General features: G+C 43.6%; 1 protein-coding gene across 1 annotated transcript in view; it reads right to left on the reverse strand.

Moving 5' to 3' along the window:
* The window catches only part of SRD5A2 (steroid 5 alpha-reductase 2), a gene marked incomplete at its 5' end in the record, with an annotated part of 57,229 nt that overhangs the window by 8,537 nt on the left and 29,313 nt on the right, over nt 1-19,379 (reverse strand). Inside the window, one exon of the mRNA XM_084622328.1 lies at nt 3,749-3,912. Within this exon, the coding sequence (XP_084478454.1) occupies nt 3,749-3,912 (164 nt within the window). The remainder of the gene's footprint in view (nt 1-3,748; nt 3,913-19,379) is intronic.

A 19,379-nucleotide genomic window follows, 5' to 3' on the forward strand; every position in this document is an offset into this window, starting at 1 on the left:
AAGCACACTCTCCACTCCATTATCAAAGTCACTAATGAAAATATTGAATAGTACCGGACCCAGGACTGACCTCTGTGGGACCCCACTAGATATGTCCTCCCAGTTTGACAGTGAACTATTGATAACTACTCTTTGCATATGGTTTTTCAACCATTTGTGCACCCAATATAATTTCATCTAGACCACACTTCCCTAATTTACTTGTGAGAATGTCATGTGGAACTGTGTCAAAAGCTTTACTAAAATCAAGGTATATCACATCTTCCCCCTATCCAATAGGCCAGTAACCCTGTCAAAGAAGAAAATTAGGTTAGTTTGGCATGATTTATTCTTGACAAATCCATGCTGGCTATTCTTTATAACCCTATTATCCTCTAGGTGCATACAAATTAATTGTTTAACAATTTGTTTCAGTATCTCTCCAGGTATCCGAGTTAGGATGATTAGTCTATAATTCCCTAGGTTCTCCTTGTTCCCTTTTTTAAGATAGGTATTATGTTTGCCCTGCTCCAGTCCTCTGGGACCTTGCCCTCCTTCAGGAGTTCTCAAAGATAACTGCTAACTGTTCTGAGATTGCTTCAGCTCGTTCCTTAAGTAACCTAGGGTGAATTTCATCAGGCCCTACAGAGGTGAGTAGATCCAATAGATGCTGCTCACAAAGTTTCAGGAAGCTTATGGTGCAGGTACCTTGATTGCCATAAGTGGGATCGGAAAGGAATTTCCCCCCAGGTCAGATTAGCAGGGACCGTGGGGTTTTTTCACCTTCCTCTGTAGCATGTGTGTGTGGGTCACTTGCCAAGCTTATCTGAGTATCTTACTTAACCATATCCCTGTGATTGCGGGAGCCTCAGGCCCTGGTGCACCTTGATCCCTCCTATTCTCTGCATGTGGCACATAACAGTCCAGTCTCCTGTGGGCTGTAATTCTTTGGTCTAATTTCAGTCGTTGTGCTTAGTGTGGGGGTGCTGGGTGGGGTTGGTGGCCCATGGTATACTGGAAGTCAGACTAGATGATCTAGTTGTCCCTTTTGGCCTCAAACGCTATGACTTGAACACATCTAACTTATCTAAATATTCTTTCACCTTTTCTTTCCCTATTTTGGCTTGCATTCCCTTCTCCTTTGTTAATATTAATTGTGTTGAGTATCTGGTCACCATTTAGCTTCTTAGTGAAAACTGAAGCAAAATAGGTATTTTTTTTTATAATAGACAATCATTTGTATATGATTATAAAATTCATCTTATGATCAACAAACCCTGCCCTGAGCAGTGACAGGGGCCGGATATGGGGTTGTGCAGAACTTGGCTGCTGTAGTTGGGAAAGGTCACAGAAGGATGGCGGCTAGGGTATATGGGTGGGTGAGTGCTGGAGGGCATCTAGGATGTGGAGAGGTGGGTGCTGGACAATGCTAGAAGTCTGGGGGAAGGTGGTTAATGAATGTTGGAAGGTGTTTGGAGACACTGGATGGGCGCTGGTGTGTCTGGAATTGCTGACAGGTGCCTGAGGATAACTGGGTGGAAAATTGAGGGGGTATATTTGGGGGGAAACGGGACCACCGAGAGTCTGGCAGGGCTGGGCATCTGGAAGGGTTAGCTGGAGGCTAGAGAGTGTTATCTGTCTGTGAGAAGCTAGGGGAGCCTGGCACTCCCAGAACTAGCATCTTCTCCCTGAAGTCTGCTGTCTGGTCCTCCTCTCGCAGCTGCTTCTCCCACTGTAATTCATCAGGAGGAACAGAGTATGTGGCAGATTGTGTATCACAGCGACTCCTGCTGGCTGCTGGACACAATTACAGACATTACTGCCACTCAGCTGAATAAGCCACATCTAAGCAGGCCTGCGGGAAAGTGTACTGGGCTGCTAAGTGCATGACTGTCATGTGAGATACATTATAGTTAGCAGGTCAGTGTTGGTTGTCAGGGCTGGGTCATGAGCACCTGTAACATCTTGGCTACAAACACAATCTTCCTGTCTGACGCACAAGCTTAGGAAAGCCAATCTTCTATTAACAGAGTACTGAGAACTGCTAGCTAGAAGAATCCATTGACCATATCTGTTTGGCTGACAAGCTGGAAGTATTTGATCTGGGGATGGAGAGCCTCTGAAGCTTCATTCCAGGTCCAACAAATTCAGGTGACATGTGCTACCTTTTGGACCACACTATAGCCTGAGAGAATCATCTCTGACGATGATCAGGAGGAAAACAAGACTGTTTATTTGTGTGTGAAAATAGAGTGTAGGTGTTATGCTAAAGCCTTACATTTTTAATAGCAGCAAGTTTGTGAAAGTCTGTATGAAAGGACACTTATGTAGATTTACTAGCCAATAGCTTTTTGTTTACAAGTTATTTAATACTTCAATACATTTATATTTAATACTTAAATACTTCAACTACACTGTTTTTCTTTGTTTGCATTAAATATAAATATTTGTTTATTGGGCAAATTGTGTGGTACTTTCTTTTTCTGAAAGTGACTGGAAGCTGTTACACCAAAATTCAGGGGCTTTATACTGTGTAATGCTTTCTGAAAAGACAACTCTGGCCTTGCTTTCAGGAAGGGGTTAAGCTGAGGTGCAAGAAAGGGGAGTATAATACTAACTGTATATAACTCACCCCCACCTCGCCCTATGCTGGCTCTGCTGCTGACTTGTGGTGTGACCCTGGGCAAGTTTCTTCACCTCTCTGGCCTCCCCACTCTGTTTTGTCTATTTTGACTGTAAACAGGGGGAAACTTTTGCTAGGTTTGTTCTGAGTGTCTAGCACAATGGGACTCTGACCTCAGTTGAAGCCTCCAGGCATTACTGCAATTCAAATAGTAAGCCACGAGATCTTTCTGCAGAACATAGATCCCCAGCATGTTGCAGAATATATAGGGCCCTAGTTATAAGTAAGGCATTTTATATAAGGCAAGGTTTGCCTTATATAAACCAAAAGAAGGTTTGCTCAACCGCCCGCCCCGCCCCCCATTTATCATCATTTCTTGTATTAACATTTTTAAAAATCTTCCCTTGAGCTGAGCACAACATGAGTAACAACATCAACTGGCTTCCTCTGCTAAATAACTCACTCTCAGTGAATTTCCAGGGTCAAATTCAGCCTGCATACTACATTGCTGAAGTCAGTGGAGTTGAACCTACTTACACCAGGACCAAATTTGTTCTTTAGACTTTCCATGTGCCTCAGGAGGAGAAGGAGGTTAGTCTCTGAGGCCGTGTTTACATAGGGGATTTGCCCTGACTTCATCCACCAGTGACCAGCCATCGGTGTAGCTGCATCAGTGCAAGCCCCTCATATGGGCAAGGAAAGCCACAAATTGCATCAGCGGAGCTTGTGACTTTGTTTTGTCCGCAGCAGTGCAACTCCAATGGCCAACTGATGGAATTAGGGAGAATCCCTAGTGTAGACAAGGCCTGAGAAGTTCATTTGGAATTTGCAACTCCTCAGGCCTTAACAAAAGTCTAATGTGGTGCCAAGAAGGATATAGCAAGGCTAATGATCTGAGTCTGTGCTTTAATAGCTGGTGTTTTCAAAGGTGGCTGCTTGGCAAAAAGCTAATACATTTAACTCCTCTATTTTCATTGTGAAAATGGTTCTTTTTAGTCTTTACATCTGGGCCAGCAGGCAGGTTTTGTGCTGATTCCTGTCACCACTGACTTTGACTCACAAGTGCAATAAAGTTTAGAACACAGTTCAAAATGCTTACAAACTGCTTGGAGAGTAGATACTGGAAATCCTGTAGTCTGTAATTACCTGATGTAAATCTGAAGTCAGTGAACCAATCTTTTGGGTATTGAGCGCAGTAAATCATGTAGTACCCTTGAAGGAAACCATTATAGATACAGAATAGTATGCCAAAGAGAAGTATCTGCAGTGGGAAAGGTCTGCCTCTCGTGAAGAATGAGTAAATAAACGTCCTAAGGTAGATAAAAAACACAATCAAACCAGAAGTAAACACCACATATCAACACATACATAAATAGATCTTGGTAAAATGCTGGGTTTAAAAAAAATAACATTTTCAGCTTATGTGTGCTAACACTACCCTAACATAATTCTTTTACTATTTTTTTTCCCACTGTGTCTTTATTAGGAAGTTTATAACAGGTTTACAAATCCTAACCGTGTAAATATTAGTGACAATACAGTGATCATTACAACAGTGAGCTTTTGTTTAGAGAAACATTATACAGTGATATAATCAATGGATCTCTCTATTTAATGGGATGTTACCATGTTACAGTGTGAGCATCTTTACACTACTCAGGATATGTCTACTAATAGTTTCTGTATTGTAGAGAAACAAACCTTACTAAATGTACTGGATGATCAAACTAAGTAAGACTACATTAGCATAAGTAATACAAATAACTACCAATGAGAACAAGTAGCATTACAGAAATGTATACTCATCTATAAAATACAACATTCCCTAGTTGTCTGAGCAGAGGACTCGGAGCTAGGAGTGCCTCATTTAGACATCATCAAGGATCTACAACCTATCCTGAAGGACGACCCATCACACTCACAGATCTTGGGAGACAGGCCAGTCCTTGCTTACAGACAGCCCCCCAACCTGAAGCAAATACTCACCAACAACCACACACCACACCACAGAACCACTAACCCAGGAACCTATCCTTGCAACAAAGCCCGTTGCCAACTGTGTCCACATATCTATTCAGGGGACACCATCATAGGGCCTAATCACATCAGCCACACTATCAGAGGCTTGTTCACCTGCACATCTACCAATGTGATATATGCCATCATGTGCCAGTAATGCCCCTTTGCCATGTACATTGGTCAAACTGGACAGTCTCTACGTAAAAGAATAAAGGGACACAAATCAGACGTCAAGAATGATAACATTCAAAAACCAGTTGGAGAACACTTCAATCTCCCTGGTCACTCGATTACAGACCTAAAAGTCGCAATATTACAACAAAAAAACTTCAAAAACAGACTGCAACAAGAGACTGCTGAATTGGAATTAATTTGCAAACTGGGACACTATTAAATTAGGCTTGAATAAAGACTGGGAGTGGATGTGTCATTACACAAAGTAAAACTATTTCCCAATGTTTATTCCGCACCCACCCACTGCTCCTCACATGTTCTTGTCAACTGCTGGAAATGGCCCATCTTGATTATCACTACAAAAGGTGTTTTTTGGTTTTTCTTCCCCTCTCCTGCTGGTAATAGCTCACCTTAACTGATCACTCTCGTTATAGTGTGTATGGTAACACCCATTGTTTCATGTTCTCTGTGTATATAAAATCGTCCTACTGTATTTTCCACTGCATGCATCCGATGAAGTGGGCTGTAGCCCATGAAAGCTTATGCTCAAATTAATTTGTTAGTCTCTAAGGTGCCACAAGTACTCCTGTTATTCTTGAGAAAGTCAATTGACCTCTCTGCCTTGGTTTCCCTCTTTATAAAATGGAGATCACATTTTCTATCCACCCTCATAGAAGTGTTGTAAAAATTGATTGGTGTTTATAGTGCACTATATGAATGCTAAATATTGTTGACTTCTGACACTAGTGTGCCATTCTGACACCAGTGTCCCGCTCTCCCAAGTGGAAGCAGAATTCCAGGGCCTTGCAAGTTGGCTCCTCATTGGATTAAAAAATGAGTGAAACAGAATCTGGGCATATTCTATGTATAACTTGCTTAATTTACAAAGTCCTGAAACAAGATGGTTAAACAGCACACAAGGAACAACTCTGCCTCAAGAGTTGACTCTAATCAGAAACCAAGGCAGAGACCAAACTCCCCTGTTGTTCACACAGCACTTTCTAATCTACACAGAACCCTGTAAAACTAAAAAACTACCATAAACATTTCTTCCCAGACCAAAAACGTACTCACAAACTATGAAAAATTACATGGGAGACTGTAACAGCAGCATCTGATGGATGCCTGCCACAGCAGTATTATCTTCTTTCACTAAAAGGATCAGTTTATGATAGTTTTATGTCCTCATTATTGCCCGTCTGGATGGCACCCTCTGAGGTCTGATCTAGCCATATCTGTAGGGTATTCCTCAAAAGCCAAGCATCTACATACATACAAAAAGAAAGGAGGACTTGTGGCACCTTAGAGACTAACCAATTTATTTGAGCATAAGCTTTCCTGAGCTACAGCTCACTTCCTCAGATGCTTATGCTCAAATAAATTGGTTAGTCTCTAAGGTGCCACAAGTACGCCTTTTCTTTTTGCAAATACTGACTAACACGGCTGTTACTCTGAAACTACATACATACAGTACATCAAAGTACTGCTAAAAAATGCCTCAAAGCCACTTCCCAAGGTCTTCTACCTACAACAGAAAGCTTTCTTTTAAACACCCACAGAAACATCTGCATAGGAAATAGTTTTATTCCAATCATTGTTGTGATGGTACCCTTGTTCTGAGCTTCAAGACTACCTTAAAAATGTGGTATTTGTGCCTTGACATAATTCTTGTGCAGAACTATTTATTTGTGGGGACAAATCTTTATACTAGGATCCAAATAATATTTAGAGCCCTGGAAAGACTCCTGGTCTGATTGGGTTTTTTTGCAAAATTCATGTAATTAAAACCTTTCACTCATGCCTTAGACCGATTTGTTCACTAAGGACAATTTACTTGTGGTTTACAGAGAAACTGCATCAGTGAAGGGGGAAGTTTATTCTCTGTGTATTCACTTGTCCTCACCCCTTTGCTTATTTTTTTTCTTTAAACTATACATTGTATATAGGGGTTGGAGTGATTAATGCCACTTTACCATTTGTTTTAAAACTTTACTTGAGGGATTAGGTTAAGCGGTTCTTACACCGTGGATCAGGACCCCAAAGTGGGTTGCAACCCCATTTTAATGCAGTCGCCAGGGCGTTAGACTTGCTCAGGTACTGGGCTGAAGCTGAAGCCTGAGCCCCACCACCCAGGACTGAAGCCAAAGACTGAAGGCTTCAGCCCTGGGGGGGCAGGGCTCAGACTTCGGCCTGCTCACATCTGGGGCTGAAGCCCTCAGGCTTTGGCCCCCTCTGCCCAGAGCAGTGGGGCTTGGGCTTGGACTCAGGCTGTGGTCCCTCTTCTCAGGGTTGTGTAGTAATTTTTTTTGTCAGAAGGAAGGCGCAGTGCAATGAAATTTGAGAACTGCTAACCAATTCACTTTGATAAGCCACACACTCACAAACCACTTGTTACAATTTAATTAGGGTGACTGTATGTCCCTTTTTAAAGCCCTGTCCTGGCCGTCCTGACTTTTTTTGGCAAAAGTGGTAATTTGTCCCATTTGCTCTTGCCAACTTCATCAGTTGGCAAGAGCAAATAGGACAAATGCCCACATTTGTAAAAAAAAGAAAAAAAAAGTGGGGTGTGAAAGAACATGCGGGGGGCGGAGCGGTAAGTGATGATGCCAGCCCCATGCCAGGGGGCAGGCAGGGCTTGGGTGAGCAGTGACACTAGCCCCGCATGGGGAAGGGGGCTTGGGCAAGAGGCTCGGGCTAGCTCCATGCGGTATTCTGTTTTCCTTTTGGGAAATATAGTCACCCTAGCTATAACACACTTATTTGCTTTTATGGAAGTTACCAGAATTTATCAGTATTTTTAAGATGCTGTCTTCACTGCACCATTGTAACGAAAATGACCTCAACAGGGTTTTTCCAAATGTTTAAGCCATATATATTTTTAATAAAATAGAAGAAAGTAACAAGACTTCCACTATTATTAAATTTATGCAAAGGAGAAGGCTAATATTATTAAGAGATCCAATCCTTCCACAGTTAAAGGTGAAGCTAACTAGAAATAAGACCAATTTTCAGCTAACCCATCAGCCTTTCAGCTTCACTAGAAATAAATCAAGCCAGTCAGGATTTATCTGAAATGTTTGGACCATATTACACGAGAAGTTTGAGATATGGGAAATGGACAAGTAGAAATGTACTTGAAATACACTAGAAAAAGTATAGAAACTTTCATGATAACTTTTCAGAAACATTGCTAACAATTTCTTGGTTTGTCATATCTGCAAAATAGACTCTTGTAAGAGCTTCAAACATCATTTCTCAAAGAGTCCCTAATAAGTATTGGTATATGTGAGAATCAGAGAGGATTTTAAAAGTTATCATAAGTACCCAAAACTAAAGACATAACCACTTTTTAAAAACCATAATTTATAAAAATATAATAAACATTTTTAAACTGTATTATACAGCTCTTTGGGACTGGGAGCATCTTTTTGTCATGTGTTTGTACTGTGCTTTATACAAAGGGACCTCATGGTACTACCACAATGCAACACATTCCTAAATATACTTGTGTATCTTTTAAAGTATATTTAATGCAGATTTCAGTTTCGTATATTACACACATCAGTTTGCTGTAGACTTTGTAAAGAGCATGTTAGGACATGCACATTTTGCAAAGTATGCAAGGCTTAGATGCAGATGGTCATGATTGAGGTGGGAAGGAGGATCCTAAATGGCGGCAGGGAACAACACTGAGGTTAATCTAATCTGAAAGAATTGGGAGAGGTTGATCCTTATCAATCCAATGGTTTAACCACGAGAATATTCTTTCTACCCCCTCACCTCCTCCAGCCAACACACTTCTTGGGAAACAAAAACCATTTAATATTTCTGTAGTTTTTTGACAAAGCATAGTAGAGGAAACCTCACAAGAAAATAAACTTCACTCCACAGTCTGCGTTCAAACCAGAGCATGAGTACAGCACAGATATAGTGGGAAATGGGTGCCTCAGTCAGGTAACAATTTCTAAATCAAAATAATTTGAACACAGTAAAGAGCCGACTCTCACAATTTTATTACAAATCTCATCGTATCTGATGTTCTTCTTGAAGCCCCTGCTCCTCACAGAAGCCCATGGCCCCAGAATGACAACTTTCATTTATTTATTTAGTACTACTATTACCAGGAGACCCAGTCACAGACCAGGACCCTATTGTGCTAGGCACCATACAAACAATAAAAAAGTAAAGTTTCTAGTCCTCATGGTTGTGGAAAAAACCTTGAAAACATGAATCAAGTGAATGCTAAAAGCTCAAAAACCAGAAGGCAGATAAAAGAAACCAATTTTTTTTTTAATTCTCATGAGTTTTAAGCCAATCTCATGATTTTGGGAGCTTGATTTATGGTTTTTGAATGCTTGGGGTTGGCAATGATCAGAAAATACAACTGTACCAACCTCGTGTAATCAAACCCCAAGTGAGCAGTAGGGTAAATATCTATACAACTGGAAATTCAAGCAGTTTATGGCCTCAGTCCTCCAGTGGGATCAGCAGGAGCAAGAGAAACTTCATTTAGGGGTTTATACTTACATGAACTGGTCTCAGGGCTTTTTGGCAATGATATCTTTAAAAAAATGGAAAACCTATGAACCAAAAAGGGGGTCAGCAATATGCCAACACCCAGCAAAAAACTCAAAGTGTGGCCTCAACAGATGCTTCAAATTAATTAAGAGAAGGATGGCACCAAGCCAGTATCACAGTCCTGCATACTGCCAAGTTAACAACTTATGCTGCAGAGGAGAAAACAGCAAATGCAGCAAGGAAAACAACTTGGCAGTCCATCAAAGACAAAATAAATCAGTCCCCAGACCAAGAGACCAGGGATCCTGCCAGAACAACAGTGACCTGATGGACTGTGAGAGGCAGAACAAATCTGTTTGCAGTACAAAAGACATGAAAGACCACTGAAAAAGAAACTTGCTGTTTCCCTTTAACAGGATTCCACGTAAACTGCCTTAGAATACTTAGTTCCTTAGGAAATTGCTGGGCAGAAATCTGGGTGGCTCTGCAGATTGGTAATTGGATACAGAATATTTAACCTCTAGGTTATCAGACACAAGTCAGTAGTAACTTTAACTTTGTTACAGGCTCTATAGATGCCCTTTGTGAAATAAATTAGTCATCTCCTTCTAATTCCTAGTGGACAGGTGGAAATGATACAGATACAATAGCAATGGGCTCCATGTAAGAATCTAAGATAGATAAGTAGGTGTGCACAAAATACAAGTCATTGTACCTGACACTATATACAGCTCTCTCATACCTCTTTGTGCAAACTCAAAAGCTGGTCTCTCTCACCAACAGAAGTTGGTCCAATAAAAGATATTACCTCACCAACCTTGTCCCTCCAATATCCTGGGACCAATATGGCTACAACAATGATGCGTACAAAGAATCGCATGTAAGGTCTCTAATGAAAGCCTGTATCATTCTAGTAGTGTAATCAGTGCAAGAAGTATGTATGGAAAATAGGTGGTGTTATGTATATATGCTGAAAATTATGTTCTGTAGGTCTGTGAGTTAAGGCAGGCCACGTAAACCTGCCAGGCAGGGGCTGAGGAGCCTTCCCAAAAGTGAGGGGGCCAGGGACCCCTGCCTCCTCTGTGGCCCCACCCCTGCCCCTTCTTCCCACCCCACCCCCGCCAAGACCCCATCCCTGGCCAAGCCTGAAGCCGAAGCAAGGCCAGGGAGCCCGGGTCTCTCCACCTGCCCAGGTTTTGGGGGCATGACAGCAACCCCTGGCCCTTGTCCGCACCCCCTGAACTTCCTGCCTAGAGCAGGTGGATGGTCCGCAGCTCCTCACAGCTGCCTGAATGGCTCTTAACCTGCCTGGGCTCCAGTGGGTGGGGCTTCAGGGGAAGAGGAGGGGCACGGGTGGGACCCATGGTGAAAAGTAGACAGGCCTGGCCTCCTGGCCCCCCCCGTTCCAGCACCTGTGCTGCCAAGCAGGGGCTAAGAGATGCTTCTCTCTCCTTGCCTGGTCATGTGCAAATTAGGTATTATACAGTTCACAATGGAAAGGCCCCCGGAAAAGACTGCATACCGTCCGAGGTCATAGAATGCAGAAAACCTATTCTACTGCAACATCTTCATGAGTTGCTCTTCCTGTGCTGGAAAGAAGGTGAAGTACCACAAGAAATGAGAGACACCAACATCATCACTCCCTGTAAAAACAAGGGTGATAGGAGCAACTGTAACAACTATCGTGGCATTTCCCTTCTTAGTATTATGGGAAAAGCCTTTGCCCGAGTTGTTCTGAACAGACTTCAGACCCTTGCAGACAGAGTCTGTCCTGAATCACAGTGCAGCTTCAGAGCTGAAAGGTCTATTATCGACATGATCTTCTCGCTAAGACAACTACAAGAGAAATGCAGAGAACAAAAAAAGTCCCTCTACATAGCCTTCATTGATCTCACAAAGGCTTTTGACTTTGTCAGTAGAAGTAGACTTTTCACACTTCTAGAAAAGATTGGATGTCCCCCCCAGCTCTTAAGCATGATTTGATCCTTCCATGAAAACATGTACGTCACAGTCCAGTATGACAGCTCAGTGTCTGAGGCTTTCCAGTTTCATAGCAGAGCTAAGCAAGGTTATGTACTTGCCTCAACTCTGCTTGGGATCTTCTCCCTGCTACTGAAACAAGATCTATTTGCACACAAGATTGGATGGAAAGCTGTTCAATCTTGCAAGACTCAAATCTAAAACCAAGACTAGGGAGGCCCTTATCCAACAACTCCTCTTTGCGGATGACGCAACAGTGACAACCCACATAGAAGCTCATCTTCAAAGCCTAATGGACAGTTTTTCCAAAGCCTGCCTAGACTTCGGGCTTAGTATAAGCCTAAAAAAGACTAACATAATGTGCCAAGCAGTTGAGGAAGCACCCTTCACCAAGATCAACAATTATGAAGTGATGAACGAGTTCACATCCACTATTGTAGGCAGCCTTTCACTTGAAACGGAACTCAACATCAGCATTGGAAAAGCCACCACAACGTCTAGACTGAGCAAGAGGGTATGGCAAAACAACAAACTGACAGAACAAACAAAGATCTGTGTGTATTGTGTGTGTGTTATCAGTACATGTTTGTATGGGAGGAAGACGTGGACCTTATACTCCCCAAGAAAAGATGCTCAGCCTTCATATGCATTGCCTTCATCGAATCTTTGGAATTCTCCTGGAAGGACAGAATCACCAACACTGAGGTACTCAGGCAGGCCAGCTTACCCAGCATGCAAACATTCCTCAAACAGAGATGCCTCTGCTGGCTTGGGCATGGGTGCCGAATGAATGAAGCGTGCATCCTAAAGGACATCCTGTATAGTCAATTGGCATCTGGAAACAGACCCAAAGGGAGCTCAAAATTGCGTTTCAAGGATGTGTGCAAGTGAGAAGAAATGGACATGGATGTGGACAAATGGGAAAAATCACACTCAAAACTGCAGCTTTTGGAACCAAGAGCTTAACAAAGATCTCTGGACTTATGAGAGGAAGCAGTCCAGCTTCACAGAGGAGAAAAGAGCTCACAGAAGGCAGAGCCCAAAAGGTTGAAACATCACCTTTAAACGTGACAGATGCGGCAGAGATTGCTTTTCTCAAGTGGGTCTCTTCAGCCATATTCGCGGCTGCCATAAAACCAACTGAGTAAATTCCAGGGGCAACAAGTTTGTATAATTTTTGGTGGTGCCCAGAACGGGTCTAAGTCCTGCCCCTCCTCCCACTCCTGCCTAAGGCTCTGGGAGGGAGTTTCGGTGCGGGAGGAGTGCAGGCTCTGGGAGGGAATGTGGTGAAGGCTCAGGGCTGGGGCAGGGGTGCAGGAGGAGGTGCAGGGGGGCGGGCTCTGGGAGGGAGTTTGGGTGTGGGGTGTGAGCTCTGAGCTGGGGCAGGGGGTTGGGGTGCAGGAGGGGGTGAGGGGTATGGCACTTACCTCAGGCGTCTCCTGAAAGTGACCCACACACCTCTCTGGCAGTGGCTCCTAGGCAGGTAGACCAGGGGAGAGCCACAGGCACCGCCCCTGCAGCTCCCATTGGCCGCAGTTCCAATGGCAGAGTTGGCGCTCAGGGTGGGAGTAGCGCGTGGAGCGAGGGCGGGCAGGAAGCCGCTTTAGCCCCGATGCACTGCTGGTGGTGGCGGCAGGGGCCCCCAGGCCCTTTTAAATTGCCCAGGGCAGCAGGAGGGGAGGGGGGAGAGACCTGGCCCTGAACATTGGTGGAGTCGGGCCCCCATGTTCTGAATATTCCTGGAGCACAGGCACCATGGGTCCATACAACTCGCCACCCCTCTAAATTCCTTACCTCTCAGAGGCACATATCCATGGTCTCTTGAGACTGAAGGATGCCAAATACTACTGCAGTTCACAATGGATGTCCCTTTACACTCTGAGCAAAATACTAATCAATAGATTGTGAGTCCTGCAGGACAAAAACAAAACCAGCTGGGGTATCCTATTTACAAGTACAGACAAGGAACTTTTGAAACTATATCTAGGGTGCAGAGGGATCCCCAGCTATCCTTTCCTGAGAAAGTAAAGTGGCAGTGGGCTTGCATAATGAAAAATGGACCTCAGCCAGACTTGGCTGAAAACCCTGGGAAGAAACTTTGGATGAGATAAACTTTTTAAGACAGAAAAATAAAGTTTTAGTTAAGTTTGGGCCATAGAAAGCTTTTGTTTTTCTTTTCGAGGTAACGCTTGGTATCCAATATTTTTGTTTGCTACGGTATGAATCTCTTTGTTAAATAAACTTAGACTTGTTTTCTCTATAAACAAATCTAAGTGTTGCGTGTCAAGCAAAGCTGTGCTCTGAGATGTAACTAGTGAGCTGTGATGTTTTATTCCTAAGGGAAACATGGGCCTGGCAATTCTGTGAGTGTTCAATGAAATGGGCTGGACATTACAGGGGATGTTTGGAGGACTTGGGAGTTGGAGTGTGCCTATCACTAACCAGTAAAGAGAAAGCGAGGCCTGAGTAGGTCTGGAGGGAAATGCTTGTGTTGCCCATGGTCAGTGGCATTAGGGAGTTGATCCCAGGCATGTACACATGAGGCTCCTTCATGATAAGGGCAGGTAGTAACAAGGTGCTTCACAACCCCAAATACCCCCAGGGAGTATCACAGCCCTTAGCTATTTTCTCTGATTCTCTCCTAATTGATTTTATCTTTGTTAGCCAGCCAACATATTGATGTGGAAGGTAGGGGAGGGTCCAAGGTGGACACCTTAGATACCATGTTGCACTATAGCACAATGGGTTTTCTTGAATCCTAGGGACCTAGTAAATCCGGTGATTTGTCTGGCCATCGTCAGAGCATCTGGAGGGAGAAGATGTGCATTGATGGATTGAAAATCTCTACTAGACAGTACTGTGGGATATTGTCAATTGTGTAAAGCAGGGGGATGAGTCAGCATCAATGACTTTTAAAGGGCTGAGTGGCACAGGTCGCTGTGGATGTATTCTGCTACATAAAGCCCGGAGCAAATTGACATAAGGCTGTTTCCTAACTAACAAATGGATGTCTCCATCCACTCACATGACCAGAAGGAACAAAGATTGTGTGTGTGTGTAGGGTGAGAGAAATGACATTTATCTATGGTACTTATATAGCCCCCATTACCATAGTAGCTGAACGCCTCATAATCTTTTTGTATTTGTCCTTACTATTATCCTGTGAGGCAGGGAAACACTATTATCCCCATTTTACAGCTGGGGAACTGCAGCACCAAGAGACTAAATGACTTGCCCATGGTCACAAATAAAGTCTGGTAGAGCAAAGAATTGAATCCAGGACTCTTGAATGCCAGGCTAGTGCCCTAACCACCAGATCATCCTTACAGGGACAGGACTAGACCTAGGCACAGGTGCAGTGTGGCTACACACGGTGCCTCTGACCTGTAGAATAGCCTTCGTGGACAGATTTCTGAGGCTGGACCGATGGCAAAGCAAGGTGGGGCTTTTTATAATGAGGACAAATGAAAGAGCAAGAGTGGTAGGAGTCTCCTGGTAGGAGAAAAAGTGTGGTGACTGACGAAGCTGGTGCCTCTGTATATAAGAATCTCACATTGGAGCATGGAAGATGCCAGACCAGCTAAAGGGAGGACACGTGATCTCCCCATATGTCTCCTCCCTGCCCCACCCCCAGCCTGGGGTCCCCATGCTCTCTCCCTCAGCCCCATGCTATGTTACCAAGGGGAGGGGAGCTCTATCCGCCCGCTGCGCTGGTTCCCTCTCTGGCACATCCGGCTGCTCTTCCTGGCAGCCGGAGCCGGGCAGGGAGCGGAATAGAACCACTCCTGGATGCTGCCTGGCTGCAGCAGCAGTGGGCTGCCTCCTGCCCAGGCTTGGCTGCTGGGATAGCATGCTCAGAGTTGTCTCCTGTGCCCAGAAGTTGCAAGCTCCACATCATGAATGGAATAGTGTGGTGGAGACACTGTTCAGACAACTTCATGTTGTGTTACAAGTTACTTTTCCTATTCAGCAGGTGAACTTTAATGAAAAAGGAAATGGGCTTTAACACATAATTGTTCCTAGTATTCTCTGTTGTTGGGGCTCTCTATGACATTTATTGCTGTAGTATATGAGTATTACTAATAGATGACCTCCCTTAAAGAAGCCAGTTTGATCAAAAATAAGTTAAGCCATAAAAGTATATGCAGTCCTAAAGCTACAAGTTTAGCTTGAATCTTATCTTATATGTCAAGCAGTGAATAAAGTGACTACAACCAGCTCTGTTATTGTGTTAATTCCTTTATGAACCACAGTGATGAAAGCCAAGTTTCCAGCAATTATGACAGAGATTAAGAGTACAAAAAAAGTGCTGAATACTTCCAAAAACAGGAGTGAAAGTTTAGAACTGTTGAAAAGTTTTACTAGACAATGGCATAAAAATCACCGTTTTTAATATCCAGTGGAAGGTGGTGCTGCTTGGATTTGTATTGCCACTTACTCTGTTTTTTAAAAAAAATCCTATCCACCTCAGAAATGTGGTGTTGGAGATATGACTGGGGGAGATCTGCACTGGCAAACTAACCTGCCCAGGTTAGGGAAACTTGCACCACGCAATCTGGGAAAAAGCCCAACTGTGTAGAACCAGCAGACGTTAAGTTTATTACAAAGGGGACTCGCCCAACACGTACGGTAGCCACATTGACTTAAACCTTCTAGTACACAAATTGAGTTCTAGCATTTCTAACCTTTTGCCACACATGTGAACAGAGGTTTCCCTTCCCCAGATTCCCCATTATCTCCAGAATGCAATGCAGTTCCTCTGGACCCAGAATTAAGCAACAATGCAACCAAAACACTTCCTGAATTCACTGCTGTAGAACAGTGGGGCACCCAGGCTGCATGCCCCTTGAAATAGACTTACCAGGAGTCCTTATAAGGAAAGGAGGGAGAAAGCAGGCCTACAGTACATAAAGCCATTGTAACTTACTCTTTATACCCTTCCAGGCAATGGAGATCAGCCAGAATGTGTTTGTACTCTGCTCCCAGGTTCTATCCGAACTGAGCCAGAGGCAGGTCTTGTTCTGTTCAAGTGGTGCAATCCTGGCTCGATTGAAGTCCATGAGAATTTCGCCATTAATGTGAATAGAACCAGGATTTCACCCAAGTATCTTACCTATGGAGTTACTTCTGAGGTGGTCTGCTGGATACCTGTGTAGTAAGGTTGTGGAGGATGAAAATAACTAGCAAGGTTGCGTAGATGTAACAGAACAGAATCTGCCCATAGCATTTCCTATAGATTTAGAGGGATGTGAATTCAAATCCATATTGTGGTTTTATTAAGATTTTCCATATGGTGTGCTGCAAATTCATCCTGGGTGTAATTCCACAAGGCCAAATTCTGCTCTCGCTACGTCTGAACAACCCAGTTAAGACTTTGCTTCAGAATAACAGCAAAATTTGGCTTTATGGAGTTATATCAGCAATGATTTGACCTAACCTGTTTTCCTTTCTGTGTGGTATGGATGACGAACCTGTCACCACTTAATTATCTTTATCAGCCAAAGCTATGATGAAATTTATTTAGTCAGCTGCAACAACTTTCCCTTTTGAAGTAGTGAACAATAAATCACGTGTCTTGCTTTTCATCTCTTATTTTCCAACAAAATATATTTTAAAGAGAAAATTAAGTTAAAAGCCAGTCAATTTTCATAGTTTAGTCCAGTTCACCTGAAGAGTATATATACTTCCAATCAATTCTAGAAAAATTAAGTGTCTTAACTTTTTTACAGAAGCTGCTAATCTTTTCATAATGTTAACATAACCCACTAACAATGGTGCTGTCTGTCCTCCAGTGGCTTGTTCACAAATTGAGATTTGTGTGTCTGCAACAGCCTTTGCACTATGGACCCTGAGTTCTTCAGTTCGGGCAGTCAAAGCTGTTGCTTTTAGATCCAGAGGTGCAGTGGGATCATATTTTACCCTAACCAAAGGTCCAGTGAGACCTGCAAGGACCTATTTAGGCTTGAGTGGGTTGGATTTTACTTGATCTCTCTGGCACCACAGGGAAGAAGATCAGTGATCAAAGAGGGGGAGAGTACACATCATCTCACTCCTCCCATAAGTCCCACAGGGAATCTGACAGGAAAGTAATGCAGCCTCAGCCGACGCGAACCCGAGTTTAAAGAATGGTTATCATCTTGGGAATGCCTCCAACTCCACTGGATCTGTGCTGCCTCTGGCTCATTTCAAGATATAGAGCACCCAAAAGAGCAGTACTGGCTGCTAGGGAATCTGTGATATTTGGGGAAAAAACACCTCTCCCTACTCTGGGAGCTAGGGATACTGAAAACACATACTCCAGATGGAAGAATTAACAGAAGACTTTGTTAGAGGATCTGGGTAAGAATCCTCTCCCAGGAGACTCCTTCCCCCTCTCCCTCTCTCGCCACCCCCCAACCACTGGGTATTTCTGTGATAGGAATTGATCTGGTCCAGAGTTAATGCTTTTAACTTTGATTATACTTGAGTTATATTTTGTTGATTCCAGATAAAAGTTATACAGACAGTGTCTCAATTCCTGAGTCTAAATGTCTGCACTTACATTCTGCAGGTGTAAAACTGTAGGCATAACTTGGTGCCTAAGATTTATGAGCACACAAGTCATTTAAATGTCTAAGGGTTGCTACTGGAAATACATGTATGGCTATAAGTAAACATTTAACATGCGTATCCCAAGCTCTAAATGCTATCGCCATCAGTTAAAAAATGCAAAAAGTTATTTCAAAAGCAAAACAGCAACATATTCCCTGCTGCCAACAACCAGGCTGCAAGAACATACCATAGAATCATAGAATATCAGGGTTGGAAGGGACCCCAGAAGGTCGTCTAGTCCAACCCCCTGCTCGAAGCAGGACCAATTCCCAGTTAAATCATCCCAGCCAGGGCTTTGTCAAGCCTGACCTTAAAAACCTCTAAGGAAGGAGATTCTACCACCTCCCTAGGTAACGCATTCCAGTGTTTCACCACCCTCTTAGTGAAAAAGTTTTTCCTAATATCCAATCTAAACCTCCCCCACTGCAACTTGAGACCATTACTCCTCATTCTGTCATCTGCTACCATTGAGAACAGTCTAGAGCCATCCTCTTTGGAACCCCCTTTCAGGTAGTTGAAAGCAGCTATCAAATCCCCCCTCATTCTTCTCTTCTGCAGGCTAAACAATCCCAGCTCCCTCAGCCTCTCCTCATAACTCATGTGTTCCAGTCCCCTAATCATTTTTGTTGCCCTTCGCTGGACTCTCTCCAATTTATCCACATCCTTCTTGAAGTGTGGGGCCCAAAACTGGACACAGTAGTCCAGATGAGGCCTCACCAATGTCGAATAGAGGGGAACGATCACGTCCCTCAATCTGCTCGCTATGCCCCTACTTATACATCCCAAAATGCCATTGGCCTTCTTGGCAACTTGGGCACACTGCTGACTCATATCCAGCTTCTCGTCCACTGTCACCCCTAGGTCCTTTTCCGCAGAACTGCTGCCTAGCCATTCGGTCCCTAGTCTGTAGCTGTGCATTGGGTTCTTCCGTCCTAAGTGCAGGACCCTGCACTTATCCTTATTGAACCTCATCAGATTTCTTTTGGCCCAATCCTCCAATTTGTCTAGGTCCTTCTGTATCCTATCCCTCCCCTCCAGCGTATCTACCACTCCTCCCAGTTTAGTATCATCCGCAAATTTGCTGAGAGTGCAATCCACACCATCCTCCAGATCATTTATGAAGATATTGAACAAAACTGGCCCCAGGACCGACCCTTGGGGCACTCCACTTGATACCGGCTGCCAACTAGACATGGAGCCATTGATCACTACCCGTTGAGCCCGACAATCTAGCCAGCTTTCTACCCACCTTATAGTGCATTCATCCAGCTCATACTTCCTTAACTTGCTGACAAGAATACTGTGGGAGACCGTGTCAAAAGCTTTGCTAAAGTCAAGAAACAATACATCCACTGCTTTCCCTTCATCCACAGAACCAGTAATCTCATCATAAAAGGCGATTAGATTAGTCAGGCATGACCTTCCCTTGGTGAATCCATGCTGGCTGTTCCTGATCACTTTCCTCTCATGCAAGTGCTTCAGGATTGATTCTTTG

Source organism: Lepidochelys olivacea, assembly GCF_965140295.1.
Source record: "Lepidochelys olivacea isolate rLepOli2 genome assembly, chromosome: 3".
Taxonomy (NCBI): Eukaryota; Metazoa; Chordata; order Testudines; family Cheloniidae; genus Lepidochelys; species Lepidochelys olivacea.